The sequence below is a fragment of the Thalassophryne amazonica genome, chromosome 21, assembly GCF_902500255.1.
Source record: "Thalassophryne amazonica chromosome 21, fThaAma1.1, whole genome shotgun sequence".
NCBI lineage: Eukaryota > Metazoa > Chordata > Actinopteri > Batrachoidiformes > Batrachoididae > Thalassophryne > Thalassophryne amazonica.
This window is the reverse complement of record NC_047123.1, coordinates 27,014,752-27,030,364: the sequence shown is the minus strand read 5'-3', so window position 1 is coordinate 27,030,364 and position 15,613 is coordinate 27,014,752. Positions and strand designations below refer to the sequence as shown.

The following is a 15,613-nucleotide window of genomic DNA, read 5'->3' as shown; positions in this document are numbered from 1 at the left end:
GAAGTCAGCGGGTCAAAGAGCCTTCTCTTATCATGCACCCGCTCTATGGAACAGTCTCCCTGCGACTGTGAGGCAGTCAGATTCAGTGGACATTTTTAAATCAAGACTAAAAATGTATTTTTACTCCCTTTCTTATGAATAGCTTTTTTTTTTATCTGTTTTATTCTTTTACTTGTGTCTTTTAATTGTGTATTTGAATCTTTTAATTTACTCACTGATTTTAATTCTGATTTTGAACTGTTTTGTGTGAGGCACCTTGAGGCAACTTTTGTTGTGATTTAGCGTGTCATAAATTTAATAAACTGAATTGATCCCCGGTCACACAGTCCATCCATTATGTAATTCTGGCTTTACTTTCCCATATGTATATTTCATCCTGCATTTGCTCATGTACTGGGTATAGTTATTCTCTCCACATTTTCTAATTGATCTCATTAGCCTTTTTCAAGGAAACATTCCACCTTTCAATGAAAGAAAATATTCTTTCATTAATTGTTTTATATGACACCAAAATACTCTGCAGTATCTGAAATTTGGCTTACTTAAACCTGACAGCAGGGGGCAGAATAGGCTCTGTGTCTGAAAACTAGTTCAGTCCAGGTGGCAGGTAGGCAGGTGAGCCAACACACCGCTGAGCAGAGCAAAAGCCCTGAGGAGCTCACTGTTGTGTGGAAACACACATCTGCTTTAATGAATCCACTGGAAAACAGCTTCTACGGACGCGAAAGATGTCCCCACGAACAATGTGACCACTGGATTTAGCTTCCTGGTATCATGGAAGCATTTGTATGAAAAATTAAAGGAGCTATGCAATAGAGTGAAACAGATGCGAGACAAACCCACAGCTCATAATCTAAACATGTACACAAGTGACACCACCAATGGGACAAATAATGAACATTTGAGAGAATCCACCAATCAAATAAAGATCTATTTAGGTGTCATAAACACCTCTATGGGACACTACATACCCCAAAACAAACGGGGTTGATCGGGAGTATCAAGTACACCACAAACCATTCAATTCATCCTCTCTGTGTTCTTACTAATTTGGTAAGTTACAAGATGACAGCATTTATTGTTTTTGAATTACTGTCTACACAAGCTGGCTAATATAGTAGTGCTAACCCACTCATCCACATTTTTGCTGTCCAAGCCCAACATTAATACCGGTGCACTGAAACATAAAGTTTGGTGATGATCGGATCCGGATTCCGGATCTGGTGATCCAGAATATGCAAAAATATAGGGAAAATAGAAAATGTGTCAGTGTGACGTGACAAATGAAGCTAGAGATGCACAACTAACACCAAATTGTAGCTGAATCTGTACTGATTCAGTAAGGTGTCAGCAGATTTGATGTAGCTTCAAATGTTATGGAGCCAGATCCAGAAGAAAACTGCCATTACCAAAAAATCATTTTATACAATAACTTTTGAACTAATAAAGACATAAAAGTGATTCCAAGTTCTAGTGGTATGTTTTCATGGTCAAGGATGTCAAATATAAAGGAAAGAAAAGTGTATGTATCATAGTTTTGGTTGTAACACTGAATTGTTGAATAGATCACTGTGCCAAGGAAGGAATCTCTTTAGGGTCAGTGACCCTATGGCCTTGTTTAGAGAAGTGTTTCATAAATGTTCAAAAATTCATATATTTGCAGTTTAGTTGAATAATAAATTGAATTTTGTCTCTTATTTGTTTTTGTCTATAAGCAGATGCAATATCAATATCAGTGCTCAGATGACAGTAGCTTCTGGGAAAGGTGCAAGTTGCAATAAACTGTGATGCCAAGCGCTAAGGATACATGCTATCCAGTCACAACAGATGAAACTTTTTTTTTACTACTGAGCAAACATCATTGTTAGACTTTTTTAAGATCAATGATTCCACGGCGTGTAGATATTATGTATCAGTGACCCCATGGCCTTGGCGGAGGTTTGCACTCTGAGTGCTTCTAGTTCATCTTTAAAATACATACTGTACTTTTGTAGGCTGACAGAATTAAACTTCTGCAAGTCACAGGAAACCGTGGTTTTAAAGTGTTTAATCAAGTTTTATAATTATTTTTTGTGACATGCAACATGTTTTTATGTGGTCATTACAGACAGCACACCCACAATTATGTTTGGTTGTTCCTGTATTTTTTTTTTCTTTTTAGATAATTAATTGAATCAACAATTACTTGTTTTAATTACATAAAAAAAAAAGATTTTTGTTGGAATATCAATGTAAGACACTTCATGTGTGATTTTCCAAACATGACACTTTTTAAAAACAGAAGGGTGCATGAACATTTCGCAAAGTATATAGTTTTCTAAAAATATGGGCACATATGTCAAGTTTAAGTGGTTAGGATAAATCAAATAAAAGATAAACAGCATGACAATACCAATATTTTTTTTTAGCATGACTAAAACACAAAGCCGAACCCACCCAGATGGAGATGCACTCAACTACATAAATAAACTTTATTGCAAAACTGACAGACGTCTGGCAAGTGATGAAACATCCAGTGTAAAGCCATTTGTAATTCATAATACTTCTGAGAGCAACAAAACCCTCAGGATTACAACGTATTGATTTTAATGCATTTGTAACCATTTTACAGTCCTTGTATTATCATTTAATGCCTTCAATACTAAAACACAATTAGGAGCTGTTTCACACGTGTTCGTGCTCGCGCATGGGAAAATCTCCAGGTGTCCTCTTAACCAAAATGTCTCCCCCCCACCTCCATTTCAAACAGAGGCAGCAGTAAACCAGTTCAGTGGCTAACTGATCTATATTCCAATAGCTGCCGCACACCTGCAGCCAAAAAGCAACCTCTTTTTCTTTCTTCTTTTAACCCCCTTTGTTTTTTGAGAAGGGGTTGATGCAACTCGAAGGGAACAAAAAAAAAAAGAGGTTATGTTCACAGAATTTAATTTTCCTGACTAAGATAAGTACTATTTCACATAAAGTACAAGCTAATAAATGCCAAAGTATACAAAAAAAAAAAAATCACATTTGAAATGTAGAATACAAAATATTAACTGTTGCAATTAATTAATAATAAAAAAACCTTAAACATAATTAATGCATGTGAAGCTATTTTGCTGCAATTATTTTCTAGCTGCCTAGCCACATGATTGGTCGAGCATCTCTTGAATTGAGTTCCGAAAAGATCCAAGGTTCTCTTCCTGAGCGAGACATTTTAGCACCAAAAAAGACATTGGGTGCATTTTTACATTTTGTCTCACTTATCCCTGGTGAAAGCTTTTTTCTGATTAGCAAGGACAATGTCATCGGGTGAGGGTGTGTCAAAGCAAAATGGTGTGATTGGTGGTAGCGGGTTTTGCTGGACACTGGGTACACCCTGATGATCCTGAGATCTATTTGTAAAGTCATGGTGACTGGTGGCGGTAGTTCGAACTAGTACACCATTCATGACATTCTTCTTCATCGAGCTGCGAGGATGAAACGATAATGTCCTGGCGAACGCTGACGGTTGTGCGAAAACTGAATACTTCTTCTGCGCAACCGGTGCTGGAGGGGAGGGTGAGCAGTCGTCTTCATTTGTGGGTGTTTGTGCCAAGAGTTCCCTCAGATCCATTTTCTGCATGCCGCACGGTGATGTGGAGTTTTGGCAGTATTGTTTCCTGGGAACCTTAGCTTTAGTTCCACTCTCTACAAAACGGTCTGCCAACACCTCAGCCCTCTCTGGTTTTGCTGGTAAAAGAAGCGAGGCACGGGAGTGATGGGACCCATTTGAGGTGGCTGTGGTTTCGCTTTGTTGATGAGGAGCCAAATTTGACACAGGGAGCTGTGCAGAGAAGCCGGGTGGGTGTTTGAATGCAGGAGGTTCACACTGAGGGACTGCTGAGGCATTCTGGGCTTGATTTTTCAAAGTTAGCTCAGACACAAATTCGCTTCCGCTGTGGCATTTAGGAGAGATGTTGGTCGAATTAGCCAGGGAGAGCAGACATGCACTTCTGTCCTCATTCCTGCTTTGGTGTTGAGAAGCCAGCTGAGACAGTGAGAGCGTTGGTGGTGGTGAAGTCGCCGCTGAGGACGTAACAGACACCATGCTGCTCTCAGCACCGGGAATGTGGCTGCTAAGAGTTGGGCTGCGGTTCAAGTGCTCCTGAATTAGATCAGCCAGCGATGGGGATCCCTTAAGATCCGCCATCGTGGCTTTGCTTTGAGTCCCAAATCCCACTGAGTGATGATTATTCTGGAGGATAGAACTGAGACTGCTGAGCCCAGGTGGAGAAGGGGTCAGAGAAGAGCATGCGGTGGTGGTTGTTGTCTTGGGGTTGTTCAATGACAGATTACTCAGAGGAACTGCAAGAAGAGAGGGTGATGTGGCACATGGGGCAGAGCTAAGAGGCCCTAAAAGCACATTTAAAGATGCCAATGTTCCCAACGAGAGACCACTATGGTTATGGTTAGACACCATGGGGTATGGTGTATCAGACAATCCCAATGGGGAAATGCTCAAACTTTGACTTGCATGACACAGTCCTGTTCCTTTGCTCTTCTGTTCATGCTCAAACATGAGCTGTGCTAAACTGATACCACCAACACCTGACTTAACACTTTCATGGGTAAAATGATGAGTTTCAGGTCTGCAAAGTGATAGATCACAAAGGTTCTGCACTTGTGGCTGTGAATGTTTGCACCAATCTGTATCGAGTCTGTGTGTCATGTCTGCATTAGAAGCAGCTGTGCAGGCTCCTTACCTTAACAAAAGCCATTTGCATTAGAGGAAGGTGTGAGACGGGAGAGTCGCAGAACAGATTAAGATGCAACAGCAGTCAAATTAAGTTAAAAAAAAAAAAGATAGGGAGGGGGGAAGGGGGAGAAAAAAAGCACTTCATTAATCACCTCCATGACTTGAATGCATCATCTTATACATTTAATTTACTAAATGTTTGAAGTGCAAGTATCCATGTGTGCACAAGCCCACAGACGACCTGAACCAGGTATCCTGGTGGACTCAGACTGTTATTATTAACATTAAGCAGGGCTCTCTCCACATGTATGAATACACAAGTGTAGCTTCCTTGTTAATCACCACTTGGCAAAACAAGGGTTTTTCCCAAACTGGGTAACAAGGATGCTGCATTACATCTGGCATTCCAACTGTGATCAAAATGTCAATTTACGGGTGAAAATCAAGTGAAAAGCGTGGAAACTCCTGCAGACATCTCTTTCTCCGCTGCTACAGACAACAAAATTAAATAACATCTCAAATATCTCATATCACAATAAAAGCATTTTGACCAAAAAGAAGCCCAGTGTCACTGTAAAACCTATGCATTGTGAAAGTACATCATCATTTATCCATGTGACTGTTTGGACTTTGACAGCACTTAGCGTCTGTTACCTCAAATCCACAGTGATCCTCGAGTTAGCCTTTCACAATAAAACTACAATGTGCTTTTACAGCCCAAGTTGTACAGAGTTAACATTAAAATGCTTTTATTGCAAAGTACTTTCTGAAAAATATGAGATACTATACTCCATAATAGGGGGATTGCATGTGTCAGTGCACAAGCCTGGAAGTAGCCCTCACACAATGCATCATGGGATAGACAGTATGTCTACAGCCGGCATCCATGGATGTAAACAAAGAGGGATGCAGTACTTTTAAGCCAATTTTGGATCCACTTGGAGCTGTTATTAACTCATCATTCGAGGCAGTAACAGTAGCGGAACTAAAAAGATGGTTAAAGTGCAGAATTTCAAGTTTAAAAGGCAAGAAAAAGGATCTGATACAGGTAAGTTCTGACTAACTTGCTTCTAAGAGTTATTACCTTGTGACTGATGGGGTAAACTGCACATATTTAGAGATTTTTTTTTGTCAAATATTCATATGTTTAGATTTTGTTTTTTTCTACAGGAGGGATTTACTAAATTATGCTTCAAATGGTGGCCGTAATTTTGCTGCGAGTTGTGGACAATACTATATTGGTGGTTTTGATGGAAGTGGTTTGGGTGGAAAAACCGTTGGTTTGTCTACCATGTAAGTTTTCTGGTTACTCCAGCCCTGCTAGTATTCTTGTTTCTAAGCGTTGTATTCTTGGGAAAAACATAGACGTTCACGTTTATCCCCGAGATGGTTATTGAAAGATCCAGGGACACAAGTTATCCCCGGCATTCTGAGCCTTTTGTTTACTTTCCGAGCATGTCTGTGCGTCCGCAGGAGGGACACATTTCCCACAACCCCCTGCGTGGCCAAAATCCAATATGGCGGGTATGCAATTCCGCTATTGGAGCTTCTGCCTGCCTGAGTGGGGAATCAAAATTTTAATTTGTCACAACAGCACTGTTTGCTCTCATTAGTTTTCCAGATTGAAAGTGTACTTTATTAAATTTCAGACCCAGTAGCAATCAGCTTTGTCCCAATGGGCTGTCAAACCTGAGCAATGGCTGGGGAAAATCCTATTTTGTAATATTCTTTGATTAATCAGAAATGAAAAAGTTATTTGCAACCATAAAAAAATGTTAAAATGCAGTCAGTAAATCCTGCATTTTCATCTGTCAAAATTTGTCTTGTGCACATACAGAAACTGTGTAGCTTTTATACAACCCTATACAATAAGCTTTTTGTGCTGTATTTATGTAATCAGTACTGGAGTTCCCCTACAGTATTACAGGCCTGGCAGGCCACCAGGCCAGAAATATTATATTAATAATATCACCGGAAAAAATATGCCAAATATCCATTAAATGGAATGCCAATAATCATTTCAGTGCATCAGCAGTGCTTTCATTCTGGGTTCCCCTCACATACACAATCTTCTGTGGAATAACTTATTTTTAAAGTGAAAATTGGCTTTTTTTTATTTAATTTCCTATTATTCTTAAATCAGGGTCAGCTGACAGCAGTGAGACGTTAAAAACTCCAGCTGAATATTCTGCTGACCACATCAATTAAACTTAGCAGTCACAGCTTTCAGTAAGTGTCAGGCATCACAATCTGACATCTACTTTGCAGACAGAGTCCTCTCTACATAAGTCAGACATTAACCTACACCTTAGTTCATGTGAACCATTGGTACCATTCAAATTACTTCTGTTTCATACCAGACCTCTGCACTGTGAAAGGCAAAGTGCCATTATAAAAAATGGCATAAAACTTTGTGATCTTTAATGTGACTCTTAAGATGTCAGACAGCAGCTCATTAAGTCAGCCACTGTGCTGCGAATGAACACAGGCTTTGAATTTGCTATACCTTTTGGGAATAGCTATGCTCAGACAAATAATGTGATAGAATTTTTTAATATGATTGGAGCATTTTTAAATTTTGATCCCTGTGTAATTCTTCAACTGACCCCTACCTGGCTGCCTATTGTGGCCAATCCGTTTTTTTTTTTTTTTTTCTCCAAAAGAGTGATGTCTAAGGAGTATTTGTGCCAAATTTGGTGCTTACATCACCATTCCTAAATATTTTATCTGCCGTACTAATGGGCCACATTTGCTTTGGATGTATTTTGTGTGGACAAAGTAGATAAAATTTTGCTTACAACTAAATATGTTGTTTGCTCCCATGCAGTTTGTGTAGGTAGTGATGTTGAAACGGATTCTTTGAAATGAAAAGTACTTGTTTTTTAAAACGATCAAGTTTTGTCAGACTGTGGTAGGATTACAAAAATAATGAGCGTTTCTGAGCACCTCACATTTTTCCGTGGAATGTACCTTGCAATTTGAATTGGGGTGTTTGCTTTTTCCCTTCGGTGAGTAGCACCGGGCCTGAAATTTTTTGGTGGGAAACACTGGTACTTGATCTCCTTTAACAGCAGATTAGAAGTATGAGAAACTCTACAGCATAAAACTGATTGAAAGAAACCACTCTTACATTTTCTGCACAGGATAGCAACTGTAGGCTGGTAAGTAATGCAACAGGGAATTTAAATGCCACTAAAACTAAAAATAGGCATCAAACAACTCTGGTCCATGTTATCCTCTATGCCAAAACCTCTCAGCAATAAAAAGATCACTTGTTGATTCACTAGATGTACCTTTCCCTGAGAGTGTAGCAGCCTTGGCCTCTCGTTTGACTCGTTGTGGAAGTTCTGTGCTCTCCTGGGTGGCTTGCGGGACTGTTGGCATCTCTTCAACGGTGCGTGTAACTGGGGCTGTTTGAGTGTCTTCAGACAGGACTGAATCCAGAGCCTTCTGTGGGTCGAATCCAGATGTTATGGCTGCCTGGCTCAGGGCTGAGTCTGGCACTGCCTCTCCCAGCACAGTCCGCATATAATCCAGACATGAATACATTTTAGCTGCAAAGTACGGCACACAAATTTGTTGTTCCATTACAACTTTATATTCAATGGAAGGAGTACACAAATACGAAAGCACTGATTTAACATCAGCATATAAAATCAGAAGATGTGCCATTGTTTTCTTGTAGTTAGAAAAGCCTTAATGACAATATTACCTTGATCAATAGGGTTAAGGTTGTGGCTGATGGATGGGGACATTGGCATATCCTCATCTTCACCTTCCTCCTCCTCTAATGGCTCCACTTTAGGCGCTTGCCTTTCTTGGCGGGAGTAGATAAACTGGGCTGCTGCATAAAGCAAACATTTCTTAACTCAAGCTAAAAAATTAAAAAAAAACATCAGATTATACGAGTCATCACTTACAAGTGAATTAATTCACTTTCAAACTAAACAAGCAACAGAATTAAAGGAGGCATTTTCATGGTGGTAAAGCAGTCAGCCACAAAAATCTAGTGGTAAAAATTCTGGCTGGCTAGTTTTCTTTTGGCTTCTCCCATTTGTTTCTGTGAAATTGAATTGTATTATTTTTCCAGTAATTCAGTCCAGTCACAAAACATATCAGCATCTGTGACTTGCAGCCCCAGAGATAATAAATAAGAGTTCATAACATGTATGAGCAAAGCTGATCATGCTTTCATTGCTTTCATTTGTGCATTTGGTCATCTGAGAAATTTCATTGTTGTTCATTGTGCACAGCTCAGCGATTATTTATTTTTCCTGTTTTTCTTGTGTGTTTTTCTTTCCACACTGTGAAAGTGCATCAGCTACAACATTTTCACCATGTAGTGCATTCCTCTGGGCATGATCCAGTGTATCACTGGCTGAATGTTGTGGACTCCAGTGGCTGGAGGAGGCCCAGGGGATGGCCATGTTTCACCTGGATATAGCAGATAGATGGTTACTTTCATGAGGTGGGGATGGTTTGGTTATCTGTCTGGTGTTTATGTGCTGTAGTGGATGAAGCAAAGCGCAACACCGGTGTGTTTTCCCAAGACTTGACTACACTTTTCTTCCTTTCCAAAACACACAAACTGTTTTGTTATCTGCCTGCCCCCAGTTAGCCTACACTGTGTTGACAGTCTGGGTATGGAACGAAACAAGAGTTTCTCCCGTACTGTGCTCAAGCTGTGACTACAGCAGTCACAATTCATGCCAGTACAAGTTGTCAAGTAAAAAAAAAAAATAAATAAATAAAATAAATTCAATTTTTTCCATTGTCCACGAGAATCTGTACCAACCTGTTGCTGGTGATATACAGTAGTCATCATCAACAGAATGCCCGTATATGTCATCATCCTCAAAGTCTGTTGAGAAAACAGAAGTGAAATTCAAATCTCCCGATTACACAAACACATGGACAATAATTCCACTGTAACAAAAGGAAAACCCCGTTTGTGATGACTGTCAATTCTGCAACATCAGCAAATCCACAGAAGGCATAAAGTGGAACGGAGCAGCTGGTGGATTAGTAGGTGATCATTCAGTCAATGAAGTGGAAAAATGACAACATAGGCGAGCATTCACAATAAGTCGAATGAGAATAACATTGGAGGTGATGATTCACAGTAGATAAAGGGCAATAGTGATAATAATAAAGGATATTATTCACAGTAAGTAAGGTGGAAAATGGCAATATTCTTTCCACATGTGCTGATTAAGGTTAGAACATAATGTTCAGGAAAACAGTGGAACCTTGCCCAGATAAACGCAGTTGACAATTAACTGCGGTAAACATATATTATTATAAATGCCATCTTAAATTCTGAAGATATAGAAGAAGCTCGGATTTGACATGCGCCAAGGGACACATCAGCGTTATCAGCTAACCTAGCTAGCTAGCTAGCATTAGCATGTTGTAGCATGAGCCAAAGCCTCGCGGCTAACAACTTTAGCCAGCCAAGACTTTGCCATTATGTTTGACCCAGCACCAAGCTAATGTTAATCTACCTTCATCGTAGTTATAACCTCTGACATTTCTGTGCCGAGACATGTTGCTTTATCGCCTCTCAGCAGCGATGTTATGAACTCACTGACACAAGGTTTTTTTCTTCTTCGATTTCTTTGACGTAACTTCCTGGTCTGGATTAAACGGTGGAATCAGATCTGGGATCAGATTTCACATGCATTACACATTTTAGGCAATAGACTGTAAAGACTATAGTGCGAAATGAACTGATCCCAAATCAGTTTATGATTGCAGCGTTGAAAAAATTAACGCAGTGAATTAAAATCAACATTTGATGATTTTTTAAAAATATTTATTTTCTAAAATTGTGAATGCGACCCACGCACGATTTTTCTTTATTATTTAATGCTATTTCATGCTCTTTGAAATAATAACAGTAAACATAAACTAAGACAGAAACAAATGGAACTGAATAGCAACAAAAAAATTCAAATAATAGATCGAAATTCGCCACTGTTAAATTCTCCAAATTGATAAACATATACATAGATACAAGTCCCTGAAATTTATTTGTTTACAAACATACAAATTGTGGAATTTATTTCTTAATGATTGATGTAAATTAATCAGTGACTGGGAAATGTTTATGTATCCATCACAAGAAAACTGGCTGTAAAAGTATTGATTTAATCCTTTGATTTTGAATAAATTGCCCCATCCCAACTGGCAAATGAAATGAAGTTGACCAGACAAAACGTGAAATATCTTGGGATCATATATTCTACAATAAAATAGAAATCAAAGTAAATGTATGAATCACTATGTGGAACATGGGGTTGTAAAATAGTTTAGAAAAGGCAATTTTACATGTTTTTTCCCCTTTCCTTGGCTGTGATCCTCAATCAATGTATTTTTCATGAGGATTCAAATTGTGAAAACCGCAAGGTAATCGGACCAAGTCGCACTTCCACAATAAGAGCTTTAATTTCAAAATAAAAGCCTGTGAAGTTGCTGCAGACCTGACAATTCATTTGTCTGTCCATCCTCTAACACCCCAGACAGCAGATTGAAATCTGGACATTTTCTGTACGCATGTGACCCCAAACCCAGAATTAACATGTGAACACTGTCATAGTGCAAATATAAAACTTCAGTTATTTGGTAATTTCTTTAAATGGAATATTGTACTGGTTAAGCAGCTTTATAAAAGCTTATTGATGACAAAAATTAATTTTAGAAAATTGACCACAACTAAAAACAGACTAAACCTTCAATAAAGACTTTCATAAAAGCCAGGAAAATTTTCTTTGTCAATACTTTTAAAAAATGTAGCATAACTGTAAATAGATTTTCAATACTCAAATATTCAATAGGGTTGAGGTTGGGGCTTTAGGAAGGCCATTCCAGATTCCTCCTTTATCCATCCCACACCCAGTTTGATGTAAGTTTGGGACCGCTATCTTCTTGGAACACCAAATTGTGGCCAAGTTTCAACTGTCTAGCTGTTGATTTGAGGGGTAGTCCTGCTTCTTCATTATTCCATCCACTTTGTGCAATACACCAGTACCACTGGCAGCAAAACAGCCCCAGAGCATGATGCTACCACCACCATGGTTGACAGAGGGTAGTGTTCTTCAGTTGGAAAGCCCCAGTTTTACTCCTCCAAACACACCTCTTGTCTCTGTGGCCAAATATCTGAGTATTTGTCTCTTCTGACCATAAAACATTGTCCATGTGGGCAGCTGCAAATTTCAGTCGAGCTTGAATGTGTCAATTTTGGAGCACTGGCTTCTTTCTTGATGAGCACCCTCTCAGTCCAAGGTGATGTGGACAGTGATGCTGGTGTTACAGCACATGGGAGGCCTGAACCTTGGTGCTTCCTGGGTTGTTCCAGAACATCCTAACCAATTTCCTCTCATCTCAGGGTGACAGTTTGGGTCCAACTAACTTACTTATATACAATTGTTTGAACTGATGATCTTGGAATCTGCAGCGTTTTTATATATATATATATATATGGTTCTAAGACACCTTCCAAGCTTTTTGAAATCATCTACTCTTTCTTAGACCTCTCTGAGTTCTTTGGACTTTCCCATTTTTCTGAGTATTGGTCAGTCCAGTGATTGCTATCAAACACATCCTTTTAGATTGGATTAGATAAACTTTATTAATCCATTGGGAAGACTCCCTCTGGGAAATTGAGGTTGCAGCAGCGATGTAGAGTAGCACACAGGATAAGATGCACACAGAGTATCAAAAGTAGAAGTAAAAAACAATTTGCAAAATGTAAATACAAACATAAATACCAGAAATACTGCTCACTATTGACTTACTTGCTACTACTGTTCCTCTCCTTCCCGTCCTTGTCTTCCTGTTACCCCCACCCCAAGTTTTAATACTGAGAAAGAGAAACAACCAGTGTAATCAATCAAGATCACTAACAATGAGTTAATAATACTTGACTATGTCACATTAAAAGACAATGTAGAATCTTCAGCACCAGTTAAAAGATTTTAGTGAATGTATGTATATATTTAATCCTGTATGAACAGTTCAATTACATCATTAAAAGCCTAAAATTCCGATGACGTTAACGCCCATGATGAATGTATGTAAATGTCCGACTACAACTACATGAAAATTCCATAGGTATATCTTATATATTATATTACAATTCTAAGGTGAAACTATGCTAGTATATTAATGTATATCTAAATATCTAAAAAGGAAGAGTAAAATAGAAGAGTAGAAAAGAGTAGAGTAGAGCCACTTAAGTCGCCTGGTCTTGAGAACCAGGGATGGTAGGTTGAAAAGCTTTTTTATCCCATGGGAACTCTCCCTACCCACTCAAGCAGCTCAAGAAAAAGGATATATATAATAATAAATAATAAGACATAAGAAAGATAAGACATTTTATATATATATATATATATATATATATATATATATATATATATAAAACTGATAAATAATAAGGGTAATAAACACCATATACAAAAAATATGCTATTATATAATATACAAGAGTAAGTTTTAAAATCTAAATATTAATACAGGAGAAGATTGTAGTATAGGTACTTTAGTATGTAGACTAGTAGTAAAATTAAATTATAGTTAATAGGCTAAGCTAATCTGGTATTTTATTATAGAAACAGAAGCTATGATGTAATGTGTATTGGTATCTATCTAAAGTAACTTTGCTAGCATACTATAGGAAAATAAGAGGTATAATCTATATGCTATCAAATGGAAACCTAACTTAGGTACTATATGTTGATATCTTTTAAAGAACACATAAACTGATGAATAATTAAAAATCTACACCATGTAAAATAAAATTGTAAATAACAAAAATAAGCTAGTTATAGTTAGAAGAACTAAATTAGCTGTTCATAAGCCAACCATAACTAGCAAGCTAACAAGATAAACAAAAACAGTAATAAGTATAAAGTATAATAGCGTAGTTAAACCTACAGTAACGGTATTAACAAATACATATAAAAATAAATGTGGACAAAAGTATGAATAAACGTGGGTTATCAAACAGAAAAGAACCAACTATATTGTAAGCTACGATAAACGGTGCTACAGCCGGCTAGATAAGCTAACGTTAGCTGTAGGTATAACTAATAGTACCCCACTCCTCCAATTATGTATGTATGTATGAGAATGCAAACTTGTGTGTGGCTGTGAGAGAGAATTTATGCACCCATGTGTGTTTAAGAATATATGTCCGTGCAAACAGAAATATGCATGTGAGAAATGAATTATGGTTTGCACGTTGCTCAAACAGACACACCCAGTTTCTTGTTTGCCTTTGAATACAACTTAAGAAATATCCTGTCTGTCACAACAAGAATTGAAATAGGATTTGTTTGTCTCTAATTGTGTTATTGGATATTTTTATATTACGGTTATGTTCCCCCCCACCTCCCTTTCTAAAAATAGAGCTGAGTAACAAAGGCGTCTGCTGAGGTCATTCTAACGCTCATATTACAAGTGGCAGTTTTAAGAACAAGAGTCTTGATTGACAGCGTTTAGTAAGAACATGAAGTATTATGCAGACTGGGATGCCATGAGTTCATAGATCATTCTGCACCAGGTTTCACCTTTATTTGGGAGTGTGCATGTGTACATTTAAGTGGGTGGAGGTTCCCCCCTCTAAAATTCCACTTCCTGTATTTTGAAGTCTGACGTGCCCATGTACATGCGCGTGTACACGTGCATGCACATGCTGCAAACAGACACACACACGTGCATGCATTTTAGAAGGTCGCACAGGTGAGGCGGAGGAACTCTTCCTTTGCATCACTAAAATGTTTCTAGGACATTTTTAACCCAAAGGCACAAAGCAGCACCTGATATGTCATGAAATGGAACATGTTGCCTCAGCAAACAAAAAAAAAAAAACTTTTCTTACACCTTCTTTATGGAATATTGGTACACGCATTGTATTGTATGCTTTTCCCAATGGTCACCTCAATTCCATTAGAGTGTATAAAGTACCACCAACAGATATAAATTCTGCATGTTGGTCCAGATTAACATGTATTTGCAAAATGTCAGTAAACACAAATATCTGTCATTTAAAAAAATATAAATATGTGCATTTTTAAGTTCATGAAAATACCAATTATTAATACCTGGTAATGGTGGCAGAGAGGACAACAATGGACAAACTGCTGGACATTATGGACGATGCCTGTCACCCTCTGCACACCGTCATAAGCAACCAGAGGAGCCTCTTCAGCCACAGACTGCTCCTTCCCAAATGCAGGACCAACAGACTGAAAAACTCCTTTGTCTCTCAGCCCATCAGACTGTACAACTCCTCACTCAGGGGGAGGAGGAGTGACAGGAAGACAGAGGATGGGAAAGAGAGGAGCAGCTATAGCCAGTAAAACAGTATTTCTGGTATTTATATTTTGCAAATTGAGTCTTACTTCTACTTTTTATACTTTGTGTGCTTCTTACCCTGTGTGCTGCTATCCAATGCTGCTGGAACCTCAGTTTCCCTGAGGGAGTCTTCCTACGGGATTAATACAATTTTATCTAATCTAATCTAATCTAATCTCTAATCTGAGATAGTTGGAAATATTGCTTATTACATGGTGAAATAACCAACTTTTTTGTGGTAACTACATGTTTAATACATGTATAACTTCTAATAACAGGTTATTATATAGTAATTAACTACCTTGATATTGACTGTTATGTCCCATCTGTTTTATCATACATTTTTGATGATGTCAGCTATGTACCTGATTTTATTTTTTAAGAAAATTGTGGAAACAGGTAATTACATGATGAATAACAGGTTATTATGTAGTAATAAACTACCTCACTAATGATTTTTCTGTCCAGTCTGTTTGATCACTTGTTTTAGGAAGTGTCAGTTAATAAGGTGACTTTTAAAAGGGCACATATAGGTTAT

General features: G+C 38.1%; 1 protein-coding gene across 2 annotated transcripts in view; it reads right to left on the bottom strand.

Annotated features, from left to right (window-relative positions):
• The window catches only part of hbs1l (HBS1-like translational GTPase), a 51,207-nt gene extending 40,871 nt beyond the window's left edge, over positions 1 to 10,336 (bottom strand). Inside the window, exons 1-5 of one of the 2 annotated variants that reach the window (XM_034161952.1) lie at positions 10,222 to 10,336; positions 9,513 to 9,578; positions 8,430 to 8,561; positions 8,011 to 8,271; positions 2,458 to 4,719 (exon numbers count right to left, since the gene is read on the bottom strand). In XM_034161952.1, coding sequence (XP_034017843.1) covers positions 3,239 to 4,719; positions 8,011 to 8,271; positions 8,430 to 8,561; positions 9,513 to 9,578; positions 10,222 to 10,264 — 1,983 coding nt within the window. In that variant the 5' untranslated portion in view covers positions 10,265 to 10,336 and the 3' untranslated portion in view covers positions 2,458 to 3,238. Of the gene's footprint in view, positions 1 to 2,457; positions 4,720 to 8,010; positions 8,272 to 8,429; positions 8,562 to 9,512; positions 9,579 to 10,221 lie in introns of those variants that run through there. The other variant, XM_034161951.1, reaches the window with a different exon arrangement.
• Between the last annotated feature and the right edge of the window lie 5,277 nt (positions 10,337 to 15,613).